At 43.6% G+C, this 26,008-nt stretch overlaps 1 protein-coding gene across 1 annotated transcript in view; it reads right to left on the reverse strand.

Moving 5' to 3' along the window:
• NOS1AP (nitric oxide synthase 1 adaptor protein) overlaps positions 1-26,008 on the reverse strand; it is a 341,485-nt gene that overhangs the window by 28,366 nt on the left and 287,111 nt on the right. The window contains exons 5-6 of the mRNA NM_001146219.1: positions 19,296-19,404; positions 6,648-6,789 (exon numbers count right to left, since the gene is read on the reverse strand). Coding sequence (NP_001139691.1) covers positions 6,648-6,789; positions 19,296-19,404 — 251 coding nt within the window. The remainder of the gene's footprint in view (positions 1-6,647; positions 6,790-19,295; positions 19,405-26,008) is intronic.

A 26,008-nucleotide genomic window follows, 5' to 3' on the forward strand; every position in this document is an offset into this window, starting at 1 on the left:
CAAATACCTGAGGAAAGAAGAGAAGCTAAAGGCAAAAACGATAAGGAAAGATATAAGCATCTGAATGCAGAGTTCCAAAGAATAGCAAGGAGAGATAAGAAAGCATAAGAAAGCATTAGGGACCAATACGAAGAAATAGAGGAAAACAACAGAATGGGAAAGACTAGAGATCTCTTCAAGAAAATTAGAGATACCAAGGGAACATTTCATGCAAAGATGGGCACAGTAAAGGACAGAAGCAGTATGGGCCTCACAGAAGCAGAAGATACTAACAAGAGGTGATAAGAATACACAGAAGAACTATACAAAAAAGATCTTAATGACCAAGATAACCACGATGGTGTGATCACTCACCTAGAGCCAGACATCCTGGAATGCGAAGTCAAGTGGGCCTTAGGAAGCATCACTACGAACAAAGCTAGTGGAGGTGATGGAATCCCAGTTGAGCTATTTCAAATTCTAAAAGAAGATGTTGTGAAAGTGCTGTACTCAATATGCCAGCAAATTTGGAAAACTCAGCAGTGGCCACAGGACTGGAAAAGGTCAGTTTTCATTCCAATCCCTAAGAAAGTCAATGCCAAAGAATGCTCAAACTACTGCACAATTGCACTCATCTCACACGCTAGCAAAGTAATGCTCAAAATTCTCCAAGCCAGGCTTCAACAGTATGTGAACTGAAAACTTCAGGATGTTCAAGTTGGATTTAGAAAAGGCAGAGGAACCAGAGATCAAATTGCCAACATCTGTTGGATCATCAAAAAAGCAAGAGAGTTCTAGAAAAACATCTACTTTTGCTTTATTGACTACGCCAAAGCCTTTGACTGTGTGGATCACAACAATTCTTCAAGAGAATTGTGGAAAATTCTTCAAGAGATGGGAATACCAGATCACCTTATCTGCCTTGTGAGAAATCTGTATGCAAGTCAAGAAGCAAAAGTTAGAACTGGGCATGGAACAACATATTGGTTCCAAATTGGGAAAGAAGTACGTCAAGGCTGTATATTGTCACCCTGCTTATTTAACTTATGCAGAGTACATCTTGCGAAATCCCAGGCTGGATGAAGAACAAGTCGGAATCAAAATTGCCGGGAGAAATATCAATAACCTCAGATACGCAGATGACACCACCCTTATGGCAGAAAGTGAAGAGGACTTAAAGAGCTTCTTGATGAAACTAAAAGAGGAGAGTGAAAAAAATGCTGGCTTAAAACTCAACATTCAAAAAATGAAGATCATGGCATTCTGTCCCATCACTTCATGGCAAACAGATGAGGAAACAATGGAAACAGTGACAGACTTTATTTTTGGGGGGCTGCAAACTCACTGCAGATGGTGACTACAGCCATGAAATTCAAAGATGCGTGCTCCATGGAAGAAAAGCTCTGACCATCCTAGACAGCATATTAAAAATCATAGACACTACTTTATTGACAAAGGTCCATATAGTGAAAGCTATGGTTTTTCCAGTAGTCATATGAATGTGAGAGCTGGACCATAAAGAAAGCTGAACGCTGAAGAATTGATGCTTTTCAACTGTGGTGTTGGAGAAGACACTTGACAGTCTCTTGGACTGCAACGAGGTCAAACTAATCAATCCTAAAGGAAATCAGTCCTGAATATTCATTGGAAGGACGGATGTTCAAGCTGAAGCTCCAATACTTTGGCTACATAATGCAAAGTACTGACTCATTAGAAAAGACCTGACGTTGGGAAAGATTGAAGGCAGGAGGAGAAGGGGACGACAGAGGATGAGATGGTTGGATGGCATCACCGACTGGATGGACATGAGTTTGAGCCAGCTCCAGGAGTTGGTGATGGACAGGGAAGGCTGGAGTGCTGCAGTCCATGGGGTCGCAAAGAGCTGGACACAGCTGAGTGGCTGAACTGACTGACCTAGCTAAGAAATGGTTGACTTAGCATTCAAGCCTAGAATTCACCTGAAAAGTGCCAGAACCCAAGCTCTCCATTGCTTCTCTCGTCTGCGGGTCCAGCACTCCCTCTGTCATACCACACTGCCTTCTCATTTCTGTGATAGTTAATTTTGTGGGCAAATTTTGTGGAGCCATGGTGTCGATACTTGACCAAACACTATTCTAGATATTACTGTGAAGGTATTTTTCATACGAGAGTAAACATTTAAATCAGTAGATTGAATAAAGCAGATTACCCTCCATAATATAGCTGGGCTTCATCCAATCAGTTGAAAGTCTTAACAGAACAAAGACAGACCTCCTTGGAAGAAGAGGGAATTGTGCCAGCAGACCAGTTTAAGACTTGAACTGCAACTCTTTTCTGGGTTTTCAGCCTGGAGCCTACCCTGCAGATTTTGGACTCGCCACACCTCTGTAATCATGTGAGCCAATTCCTTAAAATTAATACGAGTGTGTGTATCTCCCTAAGACAATTTACATCACTCCACAGGTCAGATTCTCACTCACACAAGTTGGGGAGGGTCCCCCTACTTCCCTTTCTCTGCGGGGATGTATGGTACTCAAAGCACACATTCAAGCCATGCTCAGCCTCCTTAAAGAGACACACTCAGTGCTTTGACATCTTAAACTCTGAAGCAAGTATACTGAGCCTGACAGGTTTTCCTAAAATGAACCTAGATGTTTCCACATGTAGAATGTCAGTTACACTCTTCTTAGGGAGAATGGTATACAGAAGATGCCAAGCGGCTGATGTCTCATGTATATTACTGTAATTTGAAAAAAAAAAAATCACCAAAAAGGTTATAAAAAGAGATGGACATGTAGCTGATGGGCCCAATATCTCAGTGCTGACCACCTGTCACAGCCAGAAGAGTGTCACCACACTGGTCCCTACCTGCAGCCTCAGCCAGCATCACTCATCACCATCAGCACTCTCTCCAGCCTCCCAGTCTCCCACTCTAGGCCATACGACTTCAATTCCACCTACTCCCAAACTTCCCAGGTGGCTCAGTGGTAAAGAACCCCCCTGCCAACACAGGGGATGCAGGAGACGCGGGTTCAATCCCTGGGTCAGGAAGATCCCTTGAAGGAGGAAATGTTAACCCTCTCCAGAATTCTTTCTGGGGAAAATCTCATGGACAGAGGAGCCTGGTGGGCTACAGTCCATAGTGTTGCAAAGAATTGGACACGACTGAGTGACTGAACACACACAGACACACACACATAAAAACACACTACCTACTCCTGCCATTCAAGGTCATCCTTCTTCATCAAGCAGACTGTTAAGAAGTCACTCCCTGCTGAAATTTCTACTCAGTCTCCATATTCACTTTGGCACAGAGTAAACATTGAATCAATGCTGCTGACAACGACTAAGATGACACACATCCTTTGCCACAATCATTGACCACATCCCCCACTTTATTCAACAAGTATTTATTGTGTGAAGAGTAGTCCTTACCCCCCAACTCCCCTCCCAACCCTAGAGCCTGTCCTCTACTGAAGACAGATGACACTATGTATCTGGTAGACAGTGGGCTGAATGCTGACGGTAGCAGCACCAGCCAAGGGTGAAAAGAACACAGAAACCTAGAGGGAGGAAGTGTTTAAATTTTGGGGAAGGGGCAGAAAGGGAATGGGACAGTGGGAGCTGGAAGGCAGCCTCCCCAGAAGACAGGAGAGTGAAGAAAGACTAGAACGGCCGCCTGGAGGTAAATGCAGGAAACGCCGACAGTTGGAACAGGATTGGAAATGGGAGGCAGGTGCTTGGGGAGGAGGAGGGGGAAGAGAAGAAGGAAACAATAATAGGAAGGGGTCCCCGCTGGAATCTCTATTCATTCCCCAAAGAGAATCCTTCCTAGTATCACAGGAAATCATATCAACCTTCAGTTCAGTTCAGTCGCTCAGTTGTGTCTGACTCTTTGTGACCCCATGAATTGCAGCACACCAGGCCTCCCTGTCCATCACCAACTCCTGGGGTTCACCCAAACTCATGTGCCTCGAGTCAGTGATGCCATCCAGCCATCTCATCCTCTGGCATCCCCTTCTCCTCCTGCCCCCAATCCCTATCAGCATCAGGGTCTTTTCCAAGGAGTCAACTCTTCACATGAGGTGGCCAAAGTATTGGAGTTTCAGCCTCAGCATCAGTGCTTCCAGTGAAAACCCAGGACTGGTCTCCTTCAGGATGGACTGGTTGGATCTCAACCTACCCCCACCCAAAAGAGCCCTGCAGGGTCTGGAAGGGGAAGGAAAGAGTAGCTCCCACAGCAGGAGGGGAAGAAGACCTAGCTCTCAGAGTAGGCTATATGAAATGCTTTTCTCTTCAAAGGCCAAACCTGCTCTCTTTAGCAAATGGCTGAGAAGTTGGTTCTGATTAGGTACTTAGAGGCTAGATCAAGCTCCTCAGACAGTTATGTGATAAGAACAAAGGTCAAACACTCAACCTCTAGATAACTTCTCTGTGCCCAACCTCTTTCACTCCAGGAATAGGTGGCTTTACCAGAGACAATGCCCTTTACTTTTCAGTTAGAATATCTTTGTATATGTGCATCCTGGCTGCCAGTTGTATTGTGGGTTCAATAGCCTTTGAGGTGTAGCCATGACTGTCCACCAACAAGGGAGCAGGGCATCGACAAAGAAGAGCTAATAATGTAAAGGCATCAATCTAAGCCTGCTAGGAGCTCCAAGGGCAAATCCTCCAGTTCAGAAGTGAGCAGATCAGCTTTTGTTCTGAGCAATGTGGCTGCAATAATATGCAATAATGAAAAGTAAATCTTCCTCCCAGTATAGACACTTAGTTCCTCTTTCCAGAATGAACCAAGTTACCAGTTCTGGAGATATTTTATGCATAGTGGGCATATACAAAAACACATATTTACATGTATATGTTTTTATACAATATAATTGGTATGCTACCAATTCATAGTTCTACATCTTGTTTTTTAAAAACTCAGCAAAATATCTTGGAGATGATTTTTTATCAGTTCACAGAGAACCAATTCATCCTTTTTAGAGGTTCTGCAATATTCCATTACTTGTAACCATAAATTATTATAAAATCCCCTCTTGTTAGTTATAATTTTTATAACTATATATGCATCATTTCACACATGTATGGGTATACCCTTAAGAGGAATTCTTAGAAGAGAATTTGAGGGTGATTTGGGGGGTCAAACGCATGTGAAATTTTAAATTTAATGATTTCCATATTTTTCTCCAGAGGGTTTCTACCTTTACCACACACTATGTCAACATGTGTGTCTGAGTTTATCTCTGAGCTTTCTTTTCCAATCCACTCAGACACTTATTAATGCATCAGCACAGTTTTACAGCTTTATAGTATGTTTTTGAACCTGGAAAGTCACTTGTCTGTCATCACTCATCTTTTCTAGGATTTTTCCTATCCTTGCTTTTTCCCATTTAAAAAAATAATAATAGCTAACAACGTATTTGGTGTTTACCACGTGCCAAGTACCAGATTTGGCATTTTAAATATATCTGCTTATCCAATCAACACAATAATTCTATGAGGAAGATACTACTGTTATTCCTACTTTTCCCAGAAGAGGAAACTAAGGCACAGGGAGGTTATGGAATTTGCCCGAAATCACACAGCTAGTGACCAGTGCAACTTGAATGGAAACCAAAAATCTCTACCCTTCATCACTTAGCAAAACTGCCTTTTGCGATGGGAGACTTCTTTTGCCATTTTCTAACTTCTTGAATTGAATGTTTAATTAATTTGATTTTCACGACTAATCATCTATTACTGTAAATAATTAAACCTGTGATTTTCCTCTGAGCACTCTCTTTATCTGTAGCCTATAGTTTTAAATATGATAGCTTACCAAGGTGCCAACTTTGCTGATAAAGATTTATATTATAATGTTAAATTTATAGATTAACATAAGGAGAATTAACATTTGTATGATGTTGAGATTTCCCAACCAAGAACTTTCCAACTATCTGATTTTCTTCATATAAACATATATATTTTATTATGATTATTCAGGCATTTTATCTTTTTAAAGATAAAAAAAGTTATTTCAGTGGATATTTTCTTCCACTATGACTTCCAACAGGTTGATGTTGGAACAGAAAACCACAGTTATCTATATCTATTTACTGGACCTTACCTCCAAATTCTCTTATTTCTAATAGTTTTAAGTTTATTTTCATGGGTTTCCCACATAAAAATATAAACAATATTAACTTTTTACCTAATACTCATACTTCTTGCTCCCACATTTACTGTTGGAGAGATGGTAAAAGACACCTTGGTCTTGCTCCTGACTTTTAGTGAGACTTGAAGACTGGAGATACTGGAATAATGTCTACCCTGAGGGTTTACAGAACTATAGAATTTAGAAGTAGGGAAAAAAAAACTACTTAGATAATTGGAAATTATCTTATTTGTTTTATGAAGGTGATTTTGTATGAAAATTTTCTTTGGGATCTCATTTGGTAGTATAAGCAGGTCTACCGTTAAAATATATTTCCTGATATCCAGTTTAAATGCTTCTTTGTTTGATAGTTTAAACATCTTCAATTTTCTTATAAAAGCAACACACATTCTTTAAAGAAAATTTAGAATCTAGAAACAGAGAAAATGCTTTTAGGTGAAGTGGCTGCTCTGGGCTTGGGGGAACGATCCACCACCCACACTGTGGATCCACCTGCCTGTTCCCCCGGATCCACAGCGGTGACCGTGCCTACCTGGGTCTCCTGAGCTGCTGCTGTTCCTCTCGCTCTCCCCGTCTTCCTGGCCATCAGCATTCTGCTGCGTGTGCTGTAGGCTGAGCTTGTGGCAGACCTCGAAGGCCTGCCCCACCGTCCGGACGATTCGCATAGCTTGGCTCTGGGAAGCATAAAGGAAAGAAGAGAATGAAGGATGCGGAGACCCTCTACAAGGACACAAGAAGGGCCGAGGTGGGAGAGGATATGCAGGAGGCAGGCACACAGACACCCATGAAGCCAGCAAGGGAAAGAGATGGAAAAACCTAATGTTGTTTGGCTGTGCACATACTCACAAAGAAGTATGCAAAACCATTTTCCCTTCCCTCAATTACTCCAGAAAATAGAAACTGTCACTGCAGTTTGGAAACAGTCAACTGAATGGACAGATAGCAAAGATTCCAATTGTGGAGTTAGCCCAATTCTACCTAGCAAGTTTGACGACAGTAGTTGAGACGGTTCAGAATTCTTTTGGCAACCATGATCAAACGTTTCATGGGTTCATCACTTGAAGAGTAACTCAGCTGTCATTTTCTTTTTCATGCCAGAAATGGTGGGTTTCCCTGGTGTTCCTGCAGACCATGGGCTGTGAAGATATAGGACTGAAAAGCCATGGTCTAAACAGCAGAACCAGCTGAGGACCAGAGTCCAGATCCCTTGGAACATCACTGGCAGCCAACCATATCTGAGGTGAGCTTCCCAGCCTTGCTCTAAAGACATCGCTCACGGGGTCCATTCCTTTGCTACTTTCTTTCTTTTCATTCTTTATCTTGCTATTTAACCTCTTCCTCTAACTGCCCAAGCATTGTGCTTAACCCTAGCTCTCGGTATCCCACTCCTTAGCTAGGACAGCCGGTAGAGGTTGTTGTTAAGTCGCTCAGTCGTGTCCGACTCTTTGCGACCCCATGGACTCCTGCACTCCAGGCTTCCCTGCCCTTCATCATCTCCCAGAGTTTGCTCAAACTCATGTCCATTGAGTCGGTGATGCCATCCAACCATCTCATCTTCTGTCACCCCCTACTCTTCCCGCCTTCAGTCTTTCCCAACATCAGGGTCTTTTCCACTGAGTCAGCTCTTTGTATCAGCTGGCCACAGTTATTGGAGCTTCAGGACAGCAGGGACAGGACAAAAGAGCCTGTTCCTGAAAGGAGTCTTAAGCGGCCCATGCAGGCTAGGAGGAACAACCACACGCAAGACTTTCAGGGCATGGTCTCCAAAGCAGACAACTGATTATGATTTGCTAATTGTTCTGCTTTCACTTTCCTTCAAAGACCAAGAATGAATTCAGTGAGAGCTGTGCAAGGTTTAAGAACTCGGGATGGGAAACTGAAGGTCACTGCTCCTTTTACAAAAGTGGTCCCCAACCATTCTGCCACCACAGACTGTGGATTATTTCGCTGTGGCTGTCACTCTGCGCCTTGAGTCAAAGATTAATCACATCTTCGATAATCGGACTTCAGGTCAGTTGTGACTACTAGTGACACCATCAGTTCACCCATCACGTTGGGGAAAACAAAACAAAACAAAACAAGCAGTCAAGCAGAGCTTCTCATCAGCAAACCAATTCAATTATAGACAAAAGCAGAGTCCAGTGTTTTGATAGCCTGTAAGGCCTTGTTGAGGGTAAGTGTGTGATTCATTTATGCTTTTCATAATATTGAAATTAGCTCATATTTCTCCATTACTATGCCCAGGAACCCCTAATTGCCTTAGACCCCATGTGTGGAACTGCTGCTCTAATTCACTCTCTGCTAGGTGTTAGGTCCCCAAATAGCTACCCTAACTATTTTCTCAAGCCTTCCATTACTTCTATGTCCCCTCTTTTCATTTGAGGTCAGAGCATTCATGTTCATGAAAAGGTATTTTAGCCAATCACCATCATATACCTACTTCAGATCTCAGTCAACTTCTTCTCTTTCTGATGTTTCCCAAACTACTTCCTAGAAGTGACTGTCTTAGAGCTCAAACCCCTTTTAGTCCACAGGGCGAACTCCAGGGATGTTCTTACCTCTTACCTGGAACATCCTGACATGTCTGGATGATGACCACTTCAAGTGAGGCAGGAAGAAAGCAGTAACTTCTGTGGGACCCCCATCACCCAGCGGTGGTCAGAGCCTCTGTCCCTGTATGTCCACACTTGACTTCCCTCTGTTTTCCAAAGGTCAGGCTGAGGCCCTTTCTCCCACCACAGGTTTGTACCATCTGAGAGACAACAACTCCTTCTGCACTGGAAGTTGAGGAGCAGCAGGCACTGGTCTTAAGCAACAAGCCTCCATCTTTCTCATTTCTCAAATATATAAAAAAGTATGATTTAGAGGGCACAGTCCCTGACCAATCCAGACCAAGTGCACCACAGCTTTCCATCTCCTTTGACAATCCAGCTGTGCTCTGATAAGGAGGCTGAGCCGGGAAGCTCAATCCTCGGGTGAAAATGGAGAAGAGTCTGCTCTACTCAAAAGACTTCTCCCCTCCAGGCCTTAGATCTGGTGTTGCTTATTCTCTTTAAGAGAATAAGAGCAGACTGCCTGCCTGTGGTTAATCTTTTACAGCAATGCTCATTCCCAGTTTACCGAACCTTAGAGATGCTATAACCTGCCTACCAAGGACAGCCAGGGTCCATTACAAATAGCCTTGCCCCTTTCACTTCTTCTGACCTTCAGAAATTTTGCTCTTTTATGCATCTTTACAAGTGACAGAAAAGGACAAATTTGGGGGAGTCTAGAAATAAAATACGGTAAGTCTAAATGATATGTAGAGATTGTGTATTTAATTCCATTACTTCCTTATTTTACATAAATTAACCCAGATAAATCACAGTGCATAAGTACCTGCAAAGGCTGAGTTAGTCTTTTCCCAACTGATAATGGGTATCATTATCAGAGACCCAGTTTCCCTCTTAAAAACATACGTGTGCTCAATCGCTCAGTCCTGTCTGACTCTTCGTGACCCCATGAACAATAGCCCTCCAGACTCCTCTGTCCATGGAATTTTCCAGACAAGAATACTGGAGTAGGTTGCCATACAGAAAGTTCCAAATTTACTACTACATCTGTTGCTCTAAAATCTCAGGTTCTCCTAAGGAGGACATGTTACAAATTCCTCCAAGTCTGTAAGTCACAGACACATCCCTTAACTAACTCTTGAGATGATATTAAAAATGGAAGGGTCCTCAAACAAGTGTCCTTGAGTCTGAGGGATAAATCAGAGAAGGGACAGGATTTCTAAACGTGTCTTTGGAAGGAAACACACCAATATAAGTAAGAGGATGTAGTTGGTGGGAAATGACTTTTCAGAGGACCTGCTTTTCTCATGCATCAAGCTGACAAGAGATGATGAGATTCACTGAGGACTGAGCATCTGCAGAAACTGGACCCTGGCTCAGATCCCTAATCTCTCACCTTCATCAGGGACCATCATCTGACACACACTCATCAGTCTCAGCCAACTATTTACAAGCCCAGAACGGTTGTAAGGAAGTGGCTGGTCTTAATGCTTAATACTCATATTAATATTTAATATTCCGTGTCTCATTTTCACATCTTAGGACATTTACTGTGATAAGCAACTGGGCCTCGCCTCTATCATCTGATTCCCTGGAAAAAGTGGAAAATGCAGACTTACAGTTCACTGGTCCTGATTTCCCTATGTTAGAAATGACTCCCCACACCCATTTCCTTCCTAGCCTCCCTTCCTCACATTTGCACTACAAAACACCTCTGTAAACTTCAACTGAAAAAGTGAATCACCGATGTTTATGCTCTCTCCTTTGCCTCATAGAGGAATAAATATATGGCTAACATATATGAGAGCACCTCCCACAGTGCTTGGCATATACCAAGTGCTCAAGAAATGTTTTATTCTGAATATGGAATTCATTGCACCAAAGGGGAAATAAGACAGAAAACAAACAGTAGTTCAGAAAAGGCTGGGCTACTTTATCAATAACAGAAACATGAAGACATGAAGGGAATTGACTCTTAATGTAGGTAAGTTAGCGTCAAAAGGGCTAACATCATCATCTCTCTGTCCCCATAGCAACAGAGAAGAACTGGGCCAAATCATCTTTGGTCCGAGCTGGAGTGATGGTTTCTGCTGCAAGGAAATTGTTGAGTAAGAGTTATGGATTGGCACATTCAGGGCTGAATAACATTTTGATTTATCCTTTACTCCTCTTTAATGTGAAGGCTGTATTTCCACTCACAGTAAAAGGACACAGTAGCATGTTTTATGAAGAGCTCTCTGCATTTGAATACATAATGAAGCCACCCTATCTGCTTCACAGAATGATTATATACATGTAAGAGACTGTCCCTTCCCACTCACCACTCTAGCAGTTAGAAGGGGCTGGAAGACTCCCACTTCTCTCACAATTCTCTCACAACTGCTAGGTGAGTTCAGATGTCTCTTGACTTTGTAGGCTCCTCTTCCTTCACTAGGGAAAAGTCTACTTTCAGAAGATTCTGTATAAGAACCTTGTTGGGGGAGCATTACTTGCAGGTGGCCAGGAGGGCCAGCCCACACGTGGCAGGAGCTCCCATCACTGGAACCATCTGCTCTTCCATGGCCACGCTGGTGCCTGCCCACCAGGCCTAGCCCACATGCTGACGGGACCTTCTAGCCTTCTAAGCAAGAACACTAGTTCTGCCCGCACCTTGTAATGCAGGAATCACACATGCTGGGATGTACAGTTTATAAACCAGGTCTAATCCAAGAGGGAGAAGGTTTAAGAAAAACCCCTTCCAATGGCCCGCACAGGTCACCAGGAAGCAAGTGCTCACATTTCATGACCTTTGGAAAGCACACTGGGGTTTTAGAGACGTGAAGGTAGCCAGGGATGAAGCAGAGCAAATAACCAGCATGTTGGCAAGGCAGCCTTTTTCAGCTCTAGGATATGACCATTCTCTGGAGTTTGCTAGGTTAAAAAAAAAAAAGCATCATTACACTGTATTATTTCTGTACAAATCCAGTTCAGCATTACATAAGCCACTGAAAGTACTTGGCCACATGGATCAAATCTTCCCGTCCAAAAGCCAGTTTTGTGTTAGCAACTCTAAAGTATCTGTGGACTTTCAGTTGTCAAGATTAGAACGGATATGGCTGCTTTGATGTTTTCAAAGCCGAGAGGGCATATCTAACCTCAGAGCGGTTCTAGGCTGCAGATGGGGTGCACTGAAGCCCATGGGGGTGCCAATTACAGGCAATTTTGTAAGAAGAGGACTGGGTAAGAAGCTGTCTTAGAACTTTACACCATTTACCCAAATGGCACCCAGAAATGTTTCTTTAAATCATCTATTTAATCATATCGACAAAACCTTCTTTCTCCAACCTCAATCCAACACAGAAGTCAAATGCAAGAAATAGCTAGTCTCTTCTGTATGCTTAATGAGGGTACCAACTGTACTGGTAGTCAGCATCAATATCTGATAAACTGCAGCAAAAATCATGAAAATATTAATAACACTATATTCTGAGCGAGAGTGGGCTATCTACTCAAAAGCAGACAAGAGCCTGCGATGGTACCTTTAGAAAGACAGAAACCAGAAGGTTGATTTCTGCATTTTACTGGCCCACAGGAAAATAATGGTCAATCATGATTTTATTTTCTGTTTTCATTTTAAGCCATCTTGTTGTCGGTTGGTCCTTGTAAATCTGGGGAATCTTTTGAGTGCTGCATATATGTAAGGAATGATAATTACTGTTAGTCTTATTCTACAGCTGATTTATTAAATAACTGTGGCAGTGTTCTGAATTTCACTGTCCTGGAAAAAGTCCTCTCTACTTCGTAATTCATGGCAATAAGTAAAGGAGTCATCAGATAAGTAAGGAAAGTGATTAGTGCATGCTAAGTCACTTCAGTCGTGTTCGACTCCGTGCGACCCTATGGACTGTAGCCTGCCAGGTTCCTCCATTCTCTGTCCAGGCAACCATATTGGAGTGGGTTGCCACGTCCTTCTCTGGGGGATCTTCCCGACCCAGGGATCAAACTCATGTCTATTATGTCTCCTGCACTGGCAGGCAGCTTCTTTACCAATAGCGCCACCTGGGAAGCCCAAGGTGACTAGAAGAAGCTCAAAATGCAAGGTGTATATGATGACGATGACAATGACAGGGAAAGAAGAGAAGACTGGGGGCACACCTCCTACAAGTAAGCACCTTTCTTAGTCCACTAGCCCTCTACCCCAGCTTATATCCCCTCCCCTGCCACTCTGTCTCTTCTGAGAACTGGAGATTTATCTGCCAAGTGCGTCTGAATTCTAAGAAACCTCAGCCCAGTAAGTCAGTTCTAGAATAACTCACAGGTTTATCATTCTTGCCATTTATCATGGCCAGAAAGTACAGTGGTCTTCTCTTGACCTTAACACCACAGAATCTCAGCAAAAATAGAACTGAAGCTCATGTTTCTTTAATGTGTTTTTTGAACCTTAGTAAAAGATTTAAGCTTATATCTATCAAGTGATTTCAATCTATAGAATCTGCAATGCTGAAGCAAGGAAATACACCTGAAATTGTACGTAGAGGAAGACCCAACAAACTCAGGCTCTGAACTGAGAAATGGGTTGGGTTTCTGTCCAACAGGTTCTTTAATGGCCTTGATCCTATAATTTGATCAAGGCAATGCCTTGGACACCAGAATACTGCTACTATGAAGAAAGCTTAGTTTCAAAGTAGGTTTACACTTTCAACATTGACAGGAGATAGTAGACCTTATCATTTCCAATGGACTTTTGGGTTTTTCCTTATGCTCTGTTAGTCCATGAACCACAGGAGCATAGAGAAAAGAGGGCCGAGTTACAACCTCAGTACTATCAGTAACCACCTAGATGACCACATGTGAGTGAATTTACTTTTCCAGGTACTGATTTCCTCTCCATAAACAAAGAGTTTTGGACTACATGAATTCTGAGACTTAGGATTTCTGTATTTTGACTTCTCAACTCAACCCCACACTAACATTTAAAATATAAAAAAGAGCCTCCTTCCCTAAATTTAGGACCTATCTCTCCTCCCTAACTTGAACTTGACCAGGAAAGTACTCATTCTTTAGCACATAACTGACATCATCATGCAAAATCCATGGCAAGCCCTTAAGGACACTTTTGTGCTGTGGCCCCTAACCTGATGGTGGCAGTATTACAGGAGGAAATGATTTCTCCTAACCCAAACCAATTGAGCCGTGATTGCAGGCAGAACAGTTTCAAGGAGCTACCCGTGAAGATAATGGGGAGATTCCTGTGGCTCCTGTTAATCACCAGCACTTCACGCACTGATAAGTACCGTCACACTTAGTCAGGGCAGACAGCCACTTCCACCTGGGGCTGGGAGCATATGACAGGAGCGGGACATCCACTACACAGGAGGGGTCAAGACACACACAGAGGCTTCGCAGGAGGCAAAAGGCCTTGCAAATGAACACTGTCATTATATCCCCGAAGGAGGCAAATGGGAAAGCCGTGTTGCTAGGAAGTGTCACTAACACTCCGGGTGAGGAAAAGACCCTCTTCCAACCCTTTGCTGCTGGCGCTGGTCTGAACAGTGCTGGGATCTCCCCACTACAATCCTGGTGATCCCTCTTAGTCACACGGAATTTGTTTCCTGAAGGTCACCTCACTCCACACCCACAGATCAGCATTTCTGGGATGCCTTTCATCTTCTTTGGTAGCTGGAGAAACTCAGACGCAGAGAGGCTCACATATATTTTATGAATTTCATGTAACAGAGGCAAGTGGCCAAAGCTTGGCCTAGGAAGCAGGAAGCTAGGTTCTTATCTCAGGGGCATTGCTGACTTACTGTGTGACCAGAGGTATTTACTTTCCTGGGCCCTCTCTTTCTCCCACTATAAAATGGAGTCAGGATTAACCATACAAAGATATTAAGAGAAAAAAAGGAAAATCTGTGTCAAAGCGACTTGGACCGTTCCGAGTTAAGGAACTCTTCATACCCCAGTAACAGTTACAGTAGAGTTCATTTACAACTAGACCTTGGAGAAATAGGTTACTCCTCAGTCATGCAATTTCCTGATGAAGATAATAAAATGCAGTGGTGAAGGAGGTAAGCTCCAGAGTCAGTTTCTAGGTATAGTTCTAACTTCATCACTTTTTTGGGGGATGAGGTGGTGGTGGTGTGCTACATGTGGGATCTTAGTTCCCCAACCAAGGATCAAACCTGAGCCCCATGCAGCTGGAACTCAGAGTTCGAACCACTGAACCATGAGGGAAGCCTCTGCACCACTTATTATGAGTTACATCCCTTAAGTCTCCATTTTCTCACCCATAAAACGAAGCGCATCATAGGACCTACAGCTTACAGGGCTGCTGAAGGAATAAAGATAATTTAAATGAAGAGTCTAGGACAGTCACAAGCACATAGCAAGTAACCCAAATTGACTGGATATTGTTTATGTGCTTAGTCGCTTAGTCGTGTCCGACTCTTTGCGACCCCATGGACTGATGCCCATCAGGTTCCTCGGTCCATGGGATTTCCCAGGCAAGAATACTGGATGGAGTAGGTTGCCATTTCCTTCTCCAACTGGATATTATTTGACTTAATAATATAAGGATGGATAATATAGAGTAACAGATGAATGGCTGATAGTATATTATCTCCCTACAATATTCTGCTACTTAACTTCTGATGAAGGCCCAACTGAAAAAAATCAGCTCAAGATTAAAGTTCCAAAGACGAGAACCACATTGGCTATAGGGGTAACTAAAGGAAGATCCATACGTATAAATGACCACGGTGCTGGCAGCCAGGTGCAGGGAGGTGATCTACCAGGCAATTTGAGAATCTGACCCATATTATTAACTATAGAAGAGACAATCACATTTCCCACAGTGAACTATAAGGTAAGGATGACCCACACGAGAAGCCCATCATGGGAAATGCCATGAGGACACACTGGGGACATGACATGATGTGAAGAGCAATAACCAAGCCTTAACATAGCAAGGAGCTCATAGAAGGTTTCTCTACACTATGATCAACATAAAGGCTCTGGAGAACACCCAGGTCCACTGGCTTCCAGTCAAGAGACCTCCCCGTGTGTGCTCAGTCGCTTTAGTCATGTCTGACTCTTTGCAATCTCATGGACTGTAGCCTGTCAGGCTCCTCTGTCCATGGAATTTTCCAAGCAAGAACACTGGAGTGGGTTGCCAGGCCCTCCTCCAAGGGATCTGCCCAATGCAGGGATTGAACCCGCGTCTCCTGTGGCTCCTGCATTGCAGGAGTTCATTCTTTACCGCTGAGCTAGACAAGAGAGCTCCCTACTGACCCACAACAACCAGAAACAACCCTACCAGACACACTTACTCAGGGTATTTAGTCCTTTCCCCCTCACCTCTTAAGTATTCCTACCATTTGCCAATTAAAACTCCTTCCCAAGCTAACTATTATCTCTCCAAATCAGAAATGCTTTATAAGAGAGGAAATCACCAGATCTGGAGACTACCCAGGGTAAGCTTGCAAAACCTTGCAGATGTGGTCCCACTCCTCCCCAACTCTGTTTCCTTTGCAGAACAATTAATTCACTTTTCTTTCCTGGCGTGGAAACCAGCCCTTCCACCTATAGTTCAGCAGCAATGGGGCTCACAGCCCAGGCTGTCTGTAAACAGTTCCTTCAGCCACGTGGCTACAGGCCAACAAAGGGCCTGAGAACCAGCTCGGAAGAGTTACAGTCTCAGTGGGTGAGGGCAAAAGGGACAGAGAAAATAAGAGAGCCAGAGGTCAGCATTAGCTCGGAGACATGGACAAAACTGGTGTGAGAGGGAACCAGATGACTATTCCTTTGTCACTGGGTAATAAGAACTTCATTCTGTGCTTCTCTTCAAGATCAAAGTTCCAGTGGGCATCATTCTTAGACTCAGGTTTTGGCAGAAGGACTGGACGATCCCACTGTGTTTGCACTGCTGTACCAGATCAGATGGCAAAGCAAATATAACGATCTCCCTTACCTAGAGTTCCTGCTCAAAATCCTGTTGTTCTATATGTCTCCCTGATTCTAGCCAGTCAGTGCTTATCCATGGGACCTTGGGCAAGTCATTTAATCTTTCAATTCACTTATCCCATGAAAATTACCATTTTAACTTCTTCACGTGGGTTTTTGGAAGGATCTAGTAAGATTAAACATTAAAGGACTCTGTAAATTAAACTATGGTATTTGTAACTTTAATATAAAGTCCCAGATCCACACAGTCCGGTCGCTGGACAAAACTAAGAGTACAGTGGAGCACTCAAAATGAATGACAGGGAATCCTAGTCTTTGTTTCTGTTGAGGAACCCTGCAGACGATCCGGTCTGTAAGTCTCAGGAACACTTTGCATTTCCTTTCCTTCCTTCCGAGATCCATTACACCTCAAAACCACACAAGTACTTTTCCCTCTCTCAACCCCTAAATTCTCATCTCCAGTCCCTCTGGCTTTTCTTTCTGTCCTTCTCCTTCTGTTAGGGGAAGCACACTGATTGAAACGGCCCACCCTGGCCAGGCACCATAGTAACCATTTGCATGAATTGTTTTACGACAGGAGGTCCTGGTAAGGAACACGGAACTAATACGCCTCCACCAACCAGAAGAGTTCAGGAAAGGTCAAAAGGAGACACCACATGTCCGACCACCTCCCAGAATCCTTCGCTCTGGCATCCATCTTGGCTGAATAAGGCGTGTACCACCAGGAAGGACTCTGAGTCAGAATGGTTGGCTAAAGACAACCCAGAAACTAATCCCATTACCATAAATCCCCAGACTGCAAGCCTCTTGCAGGGCTGTTCTCCTGGGTTCCCTTACCCTACTGCTCTCCACCCGGGTGCCCTTTCCCAGTAAAGTCTCTTGCTTTGTCAGCACATGTGTCTCCGCAGACAATTCATTTCTAAGTGTTAGACAAGAGCCCAGTTTCGAGCCCTGGAAGGGGTCCCCCTTCCTGCAACACTTCCTCCTCTTTCTATCAGTTCTTTCATATCCTACTTTCATTTTTTCCCCTTCTCAACTGTACTATTACCTAAAGGTGTAATCTGGCAACCTGCCCTTTCTTCTGTCTACCTTTCCAGTTCTGGCTCTTTCCCTTCGATTCCACCATTTGCATTAAAAAGCCTGAGAATAGGTGGGTTAAGGGCACACATCTCCTTAAAGGAAGAGGCTGAATCAGCAAAGTATAATTTTCTTTGTGGAGCCAGGGTGGGAGATGGGACATACATAATATTACAGTAAATCCCGACCCTATCGTGTTTTATTCTTATTATTCCCACTTGGCACAGTATCCACCGATCTATTGAAGATGTCTTAGGACATAAGATGCATTAAGATGTCACACGGCATCGAAGAAGGGACAAGCAGGAGAGAATTCAGAAGTAGTCCTCATAGAAAGTCAGGGTCACTGATTTGTGTCTAGAGTGGTAAGAATCTTACCATTCCACCTTTACCTGTCAGGGACCTTACAGACACAAATAGTACTTTCCAATTCTCTTCTACAGAAAAGTATTCCTAGGACATTAACACATATACATGGAAAAAATATGATTTCATGGCCAATTCAGTTTGAGAAATGATAGGTTAAAGCTAAAGGGATTTCTCTAACTTAGGACTTTCTAGCCGGAGAAAGCAATGGCACCCCACTCCAGTACTCCTGCCTGGAAACTCCCATGGATGGAGGAGCCTGGAAGGCTGCAGTCCATGGGGTCACTGAGGGTCAGACATGACTGAGCGACTTCACTTTCACTTTTCACTTGCATGCATTGGAGAAGGCAATGGCAACCCACTCCAGTGTTCTTGCCTGGAGAATCCCAGGGACGGGGGAGCCTGGTGGGCTGCCGTCTATGGGGTTGCACAGAGTCGGACACGACTGAAGTGACTTAGCAATAGCAATAGCAATAGGACTTTCTAGCACATTTAAATTAAATAGTTTTAATATGTTAAATGTTAACATATTTAATGTTTTGGATGGTAAATGTTTTACAGGATACGTTTTAGGAAATGCTTGTTTTGATGCCCCTCCTTATTTTATAGAGAGGGAAGCTGAGACCCAAGGGGGATACTGAGCCTCCTAACATAATTCAGGGGTCCAGGAGAGAAGAGGGGTTACAGCCCATGTTTCCAAACCCCAGTTTTGTGCATTAGACTCCTGGAGGCATGATAGAGAGGAACCCTGTCTCCACAGAACTGCAAAAGTTGCATTTACTCAAGCATCAAGGTTACTGTACCAAAATAACCATCCAGGACAACCAACATCACAAAGTCTAACTAGATCCCACCATGTCATATTTGGAGGTCACTGATCAGAATACAGAATTATGATGCAGGGTGACTTCAGTGAGTGGCAACCTTCTTTCCTACCATACACCAACATGAGCATCACTCCTGGAGCTGTCTGCCTGCTGCGTTCCAGAGCACTTTTCCAGTGGCTGAGATCTCTCCAGTTGTTTGCATACAACTAAGTACCAAGTTCAAATGAAACTAAAATTGAAACTAAAAGAGAATTTCATTGTATACAAGCAATGACTGACTACTGAGAGAGGTGCCCTATATCTTGCATTCAAATAGCCACCTCCAAATCTTGCCTCTCCATCAACAGGGAGACAGGTAAATGTTGGGAACACTCTGCTTCCATCAAAGGATGAGATGACCAATGACGGCCCCTTTACCTTCTTCTTGGATTTAAAGACGTTACACCTGAAGATATTGCTGGCACCATCTCGAGCGATATAGCTGAAGATCTTCAAGTCTTGGGAATCATGAGAGACGTAGAAGATCCTACAGGGAGAACAACAGAAAAATGCACTGAAAATGGCTCAGGTTCAAATCTCCAACAAGCAAACCTCTGTTTAAGGACACCCTGCAGACAGAGCTCCAATCAAGTTCTTAGAGAAGGCCTCCTTCCGATGAAAGCCACAATGCAGGAGGTACTTTCCGCAAGCTGTACAAACACTGATGTTCCGTGAGTGACCTCCAGAGGCTGATGGGTGGACATGGGTAGGATGTGGACCCCACGCTAGCACTGGGCAGTACATCTTTCCTGGTAACTTGTAGGTTAAAGGAAAAAATCATTTCCATCCTTATCAGAGCAGTAAGTCTGCTTCTAATCCAGGGAAATGTTGGGAGGTTTCCTAATACCTCCAAATGAAAAGACTTAGGGAACCAGCAATGCTAACCACATAGGGAGAGACTAAGGCACTGTTTCATTATCTAGGTCCCTTGGTGACAGCTAATCCACTTTCCATCCCTCTCCATCAGGCCGAGGCATCCATGTATTTATTCCATCAGTCAGCCAATCCCCCAGAGTGCACACTGGGGGCCAGGCACTGTCCCAGCAGCCAGAGGTACAAGTAACAGGACAGAAAAAAGCCCCCAGAATTCATGGAGCTCATAGGCAGGAGATATCAATAAACAAATAGAAAATGAGTGGCACAAAGAAATGAAGAAAAGGAAGGGGCAGAGCATGGGGCTGCTATTTCAGAACACACGCAGAGAGGCAGAGACCTAATGTGAGAGCGTCTGTCACAGCACTACGTGGGCAAAAGCAGGGCAGGAAGAGGGACAACAAGTTTTAAAGCCCACTGGTGTTGATAAGGTGCTCTCAGAGTTCAAGGAGTGGCCCGAAGGTCAGCGTGGCTCAAGTCGAGGGAGTGTGGTCAGTGACAGGGTCAGGGGATCCGTCAAAGGCCAGGGCACAGGAGGCCCTGAAGGTCAGGGGCTGTACTCCAAGTGAGATGAGAAGCCATCCGAGGTTATGGAGCAGCAGACTGCCTGCCTGATGCTTTCGACTCAAGAATCTGTCCAGCTGCCATGGGTGGGAGGCGGGGGCAGGGGCAGAGGCAGAGAAAAGGCTGGCAAAAGGTAGAATCAAAAGCAAGGCCCCAAGTGCTGGCTCTCAGATAGACCTGGGCCGGGGTACCACCAGAAATGCCGAGTCTGAGAGCTGTTAGCATGGGGCAGGGGAGGGGAGTCTCAGGGGTATGTCAGAGGAGCTGATCTAGGGTGACCCAAGGAGAGTGTTGCTCTTTTTTAAAAAATTTTAACTGGAAGATAATTGCTTTAAATATTGTGTTGGTTTCTGCCATATATCAGCTTGAATCAGCCATGTTCCAGATCAACCTCCTGGGACCACATCATTTCCAAAAAATATCTTTTTCTCAATGAAAACACAACTTTTCTATCCCAGGATTTCACAGGCCTGGTATGTGCTGTGTAGCAGAAAGAGAATGGAATTTAGAGTCACAGTCACAGCTCTGCCCCTTACTATTTATTATTATAAGGTAAGCAGGGTTTCCCAGGTGGTGCTGGAGGTAAAGAACCCACCTGCTCATGCAGGAGACATAGAGACACAGGTTCGACTCCTGGGTCAGGCAGATCCCCCGGAGAAGGAAATGGCAACCCACTCCAATTCTTGCCTGGAGAATGCCACAGACAGAGGAGTCTGGCAGGCTACAGTTCACAGGGTCACAAAGAATTGGACATGACTGAAGCGACTTAGCATGCACACAAAAGCCATGTAACCTTCAGAGGTTCAGTCTTCTTATCTATAAAATGGGACTTTTTACAGTGACACCTTGCAGTGTTATTGGGAAGATCAAATAACAAGTAAAGTACCTTTTTACTTCTTGCTGATATAGCCTCTAAGTAGTCTTTTTACTGAGATTCCGACAAAGGACCCCAAGAAGTGTGAAGAAAAAATCCAAATTCACCCTGAGAACTTTCTTTGCTGAATTCCACTAAAAGTCACTTCAGTTCATCTCACATGTCCACCAACTTCAAACAACACTGAAATTGAGGTTATTATGTTTATTTAATATGGCTTCTAAGAAAGCTAATCTAACGTTAGGGGGCCCACACCACAGAGCACTGATCCTTCTAATGATGCCAAAGTGTCCTCCTAACACCGAAGGGACAAGCCAACAGCTGCATCTCAGCATATCCTATGAGCTCCTGGCCCACCCAGACATGCCCTCCTGATCTTCTCTCAAGCTTCAAATTCATCACACCTCCCCCAACTAATCCTCTCCCCTGCATTCCCCAAGCAAGCATGGCCTTCCTTCCCCCAAGCCCTCTCTTTTTATTATTTGTATGTTATTTAATGTTTGCTTAATCCTTAATGCAAAACCGTCCAAATATTTACAAACTCTTTTAACAACTATAAATAGGCAGTTTTTATGCAGTCAATTGCATTTTTCCAAATGTTTAAGCATAGACTGTAACCATAAGTCTAACACAGCAAATTTTCTTAAGTCTTTTAAAAATGCACTTAAAGTAACACAATGATTACAAAATCTTTTTTATACCCGAATCAGTTTTTAAAAATTCACGTCATGGCTTAAAATGTAGCTTTATCTTTTTACTCTTACACAGAAGATTTGTTACATGCAAACTAAAGAATTTCTCAGCTTTACTCCCTCCCTCATATTCTCTTTTTTAAAACTCTTTTCTACTTATTTCTTGTCTGTGCTGGGTCTCTGTTGCGGTGCACGGGCTCTCTGCTGCTGCATGTGGATTTTCTCCAGCTGTGGCGAGTGGCCGAGCCCCCTCTTGATAAAGGGTGCAATGTCCACTCAAGCCAGAGACCTGGGTAACACCCTCAACTCCTTCCTCCTTTGTTCTCCCATATCTGTCATCATGACCAGGTTCTCTGCAGTCCATCTCCTGACACATCTCTGAAATGTTTTTTTCTTCAATCTCACAGTATCGCCTTGGTCCACAGGTCCTTACTATTCATCTAGAGTCTTGCAACTCACCTAGGGTCTCTCTGCTTCCCACTTCACCTACTGCCAACCCACTCTCTATTCTGCTTCCTGGTATTTCCCTTTAAAAACCAAAGGCTTCCTACTGCCCTCAGGATAAAGCCCAAACTCCTCAGCATGGAGTACCTACATTTCTGCTTTCATCCCTCTCCAGAGGCCTGACCTACATAGCTCTTCAGGACTAGTTGCATACAGCTGCCTGCCTCCGCATCTGTGGTGACATCTTTGGCATCCTTGAAGACTTGCTTCAGAGAAGGCTTCCCTGCCCACATTGCCCCCGAATCTGAGCTGCTGACACCCCTGGGCTCACCTTTACCATAGCCCATATCTCACATTATGATGTTTACACTGAAGCTTCTTGAAGGAACCAAGGACCACACCTTGGTACTCAGGTGCCAGCACAGTGACTGGCACAGAGGTTCCTAACATCTGCGTAGGAGGGGAGACAGGCATCCTTGCTGTCATTAATAAGCACCCATAATGTACTCTGCTTGGCTATTCATTTTCCCCCCAGAAAACAGGTCCTGTTAGTTCAGATGCGTCACACATAAAGCTCCTCTGATTCTTGAGTTTTTCATTTATTATTACATAACACCCCAATGGAAATGGCAACCCACTCTAGTATTTCTGCCTGAAGAATCCCATGGACAGGGGAGCTTGGCAGGCTACAGTTCATAGGGTCGCACTGAGTCGGAGATGACTGAGCACATGTACAGGAACCTAAGGACTGAGAACTAGAATTAAAATGGACAGAGCAGACAGGAAGGCAGATGCACATGCCAACAAGACGCAGAGACATGGAAGGCACTCAGGTGGTAGCAAGCTAGTATGAACTCTACCTTTGTAGACTAAGCACGTTTTTGGCAAACATGATGACAGCCTGGGCATGAATGAAGCCAAGCTCTTTGAACTAGAGCTCTTTGGAGACAGCTCTGTCATATCTGAGATCAGAAACTTAATGTGTAAGTTATTAAAAGCCTGGAACCTCTAGCTAACCAAAAAGCCAAATAGTTAAGAGCTTGGAAAAATATCCACCAATACAATCAAGAAGCAGGAAGTTTTCCCATGTGACCTCATTCACCCACAAATTAACAGATCAACAAATTAAGGGTTCAGGTCCAAATTTCTAAATCTACAAAATATACTCCAAGAAGCCCTATTTCTTCATACTTTGGTTTTAAGAACTGTGATTGTGCGAGTGTGTGTGTGTATGTGTGTGTTGTGGGTGGGACATGGTTGTTGCTCAGTCACTAGGTCGTATCCAATTCTTTGCAGCCCCATGGACTACAGCACACCAGGCTTTCCTGTCCTTCACCATCACCCAGAGTTTGCTCAAATTCATGTCCATTGAGTTGGTGATGCCATCCAACAATATCATCCTCTGTCGTCCCCTTCTCCTCCTGTCTTCAATCTTTCCCAGCATCAGGGTTCTTTTCCTAATGAGTTGGCGCTTTCCACCAGGTGGCCAAAGTACTGGAGCTTCAGCTCCATCGTCAGTTCTTCCAATGAATATTCAGGGTTGATTTCCTTTAGGATGGACTGGTTGGATCTCCTTGCAGTGCAAGGATTCTCAACAATCTTCTCTAGCAACACAGTTTGAAGATATCAGTTCTTCAGTGCTCAGCCTTTTTTTTTGTCCAGCTCTCACATCCATACATGACTACTGGAAAAACTATAGCTTTGACCATATGGACCTTTGTTGGCAAAGTAAAATCTCTGCTTTTTAATATGCTGTCTAGTTTTACCATAGCTTTTCTTCCAAGGAGCAAGGGTCTTTTGATTTCATGACTGCAATCACCATCTGCAGTGATTTTGCAGCCCAAGAAAATAAAGTCTGTCACTGTTTCCATTGTTTCCCCATCTATTTGCCATGAAGTGATGGGACAGAATGCCATGATCTTTGTTTTTTGAATGTTGAGTTTTAAGCCAGCTTTTTCACATCCCTCTTTCATGAACTTCCTCAAGAGGCTCTTTGATTCCTCTTTGCTTTCCATCATTTGCCATAAGGATGCTGTCAACTGCATATGTGAGGTTATTGATATTTCTCCTCACAATCTTGACTCCAGCTTGTGCATCATCCAGCCCAGCATGTGCATCATCTAGCCCAGCATGAACTGACTCACTGGAAAAGACCCTGATGCTGGGAAAGATTGAAGGCGGGAGGAGAAGGGGACGAAAGAGGATGAGATGGTTGGATGGCATCAGTGACGCGATGGACATAAGTTTGAGTAAGCTCCAAGAGTTGGTGACGGACAGGGAAGCCTGGCATGCTGCAGTCCATGGGGTCACCAAGAGTCAGACGCGACTGAGCGATTGAACTTAACTGAACTGAAGATCTTACTGGTTTCCTCGGTAGCTCAGCGGTAAAGAATTTACCTGCAATGCAGGAGACATGGGTTTGATCTCTCAGTTGGGAAGAATCCCGGGAGAAGGAAATGATAACCTACTTCAGTATTCTTGCCTGGGAAATCCCATAGACAGAGGAGCCTGGTGAGCTCCACAGGGTTTCAAAAGAGTAGGATATGACTGAGTGGCTAAACAAAAGCAAAAGATCTTTTTACATTTATTCTGACTTCAAATTTCTTATAATTTCTTGGCATTATTTCAAAATATGCATAGAATTGTAATTTTCACTCAGTAATGAAACTATACGCTTTAAAGCCAAAACAATAGAATTTTCTGCAGATTATGTTCATAAACTTACCATAAATAACTGAAATATAAACAATATCTTGGAGGAATTGGACTTGGGGTTTATCATCATGTTGGAATTCAAGTTGCCAAACTGATAAAAACCGCAAGACCCACCACCAACCCCTGCCCCCACTTCCTTGACTATTAATCAATAAGTAAATGTGTTTCTCTTAGGAAAATAGAAAAAAAGTTGGAAAACAGAGTAGAAAGATACCTATGTAATCATCAGATGTGTCCAACCCAGCACCCCTGTCATTCAGCATTTGTCAGTGATGGGCAATTCACTCTTGTTAGAGTATCCATTCCTCCTTTCTGAGGGCTTCTAATTACTTGGGAATTTCCCCTTATACTGATTAGAAATCTACCAACAGGAATGCAGTAGAGAGAAATGGCTGAAAACACTGTCCTTTGTGTAGGACAGACAGGGATTATAGCCTCAGGCTCTGCTACTTATAGCTGTGAGATCCTGGTCATTATCTTGATTTCCTCATGGCTCTTCACTTGAGAAGTGGGGATAATCACAGTACTATACCTCATCCATGAGGTTTAAAAATTAAATGTGTACAGAAAGATCAGCTTATAGCAAATATTTAGTAAATGGTAACTGCTGTTAATACCGCCATACTAATGCCCTAGTTCTGTCTCAGAGAACAAAGCTAATCCTTCTTCCAAGTGGTGACCATCTGAACATTTGGAAACCATCACCATATTTATATTTATTCTTCTCATTTTTCCTCTTCAAGAGTTCCTCGACCAGTCCATTTTCTAGATTACTTAGTGCTCTGGTAATAAAGAGCACAGGCTCTGGGTTGAGAGATTTGGGTTGAAGTCTTAGCTTTGCCACTTCCTAGCTGTTGGCCTTATGCAAACTACTCAGTCAGCATTACTCTTTCATTCCTCATCTGAAATAGGTGAATTAGTGATCTCTT

Source organism: Bos taurus, chromosome 3 (genome assembly GCF_002263795.3).
Source record: "Bos taurus isolate L1 Dominette 01449 registration number 42190680 breed Hereford chromosome 3, ARS-UCD2.0, whole genome shotgun sequence".
In the NCBI taxonomy this organism is placed as follows: Eukaryota; Metazoa; Chordata; class Mammalia; order Artiodactyla; family Bovidae; genus Bos; species Bos taurus.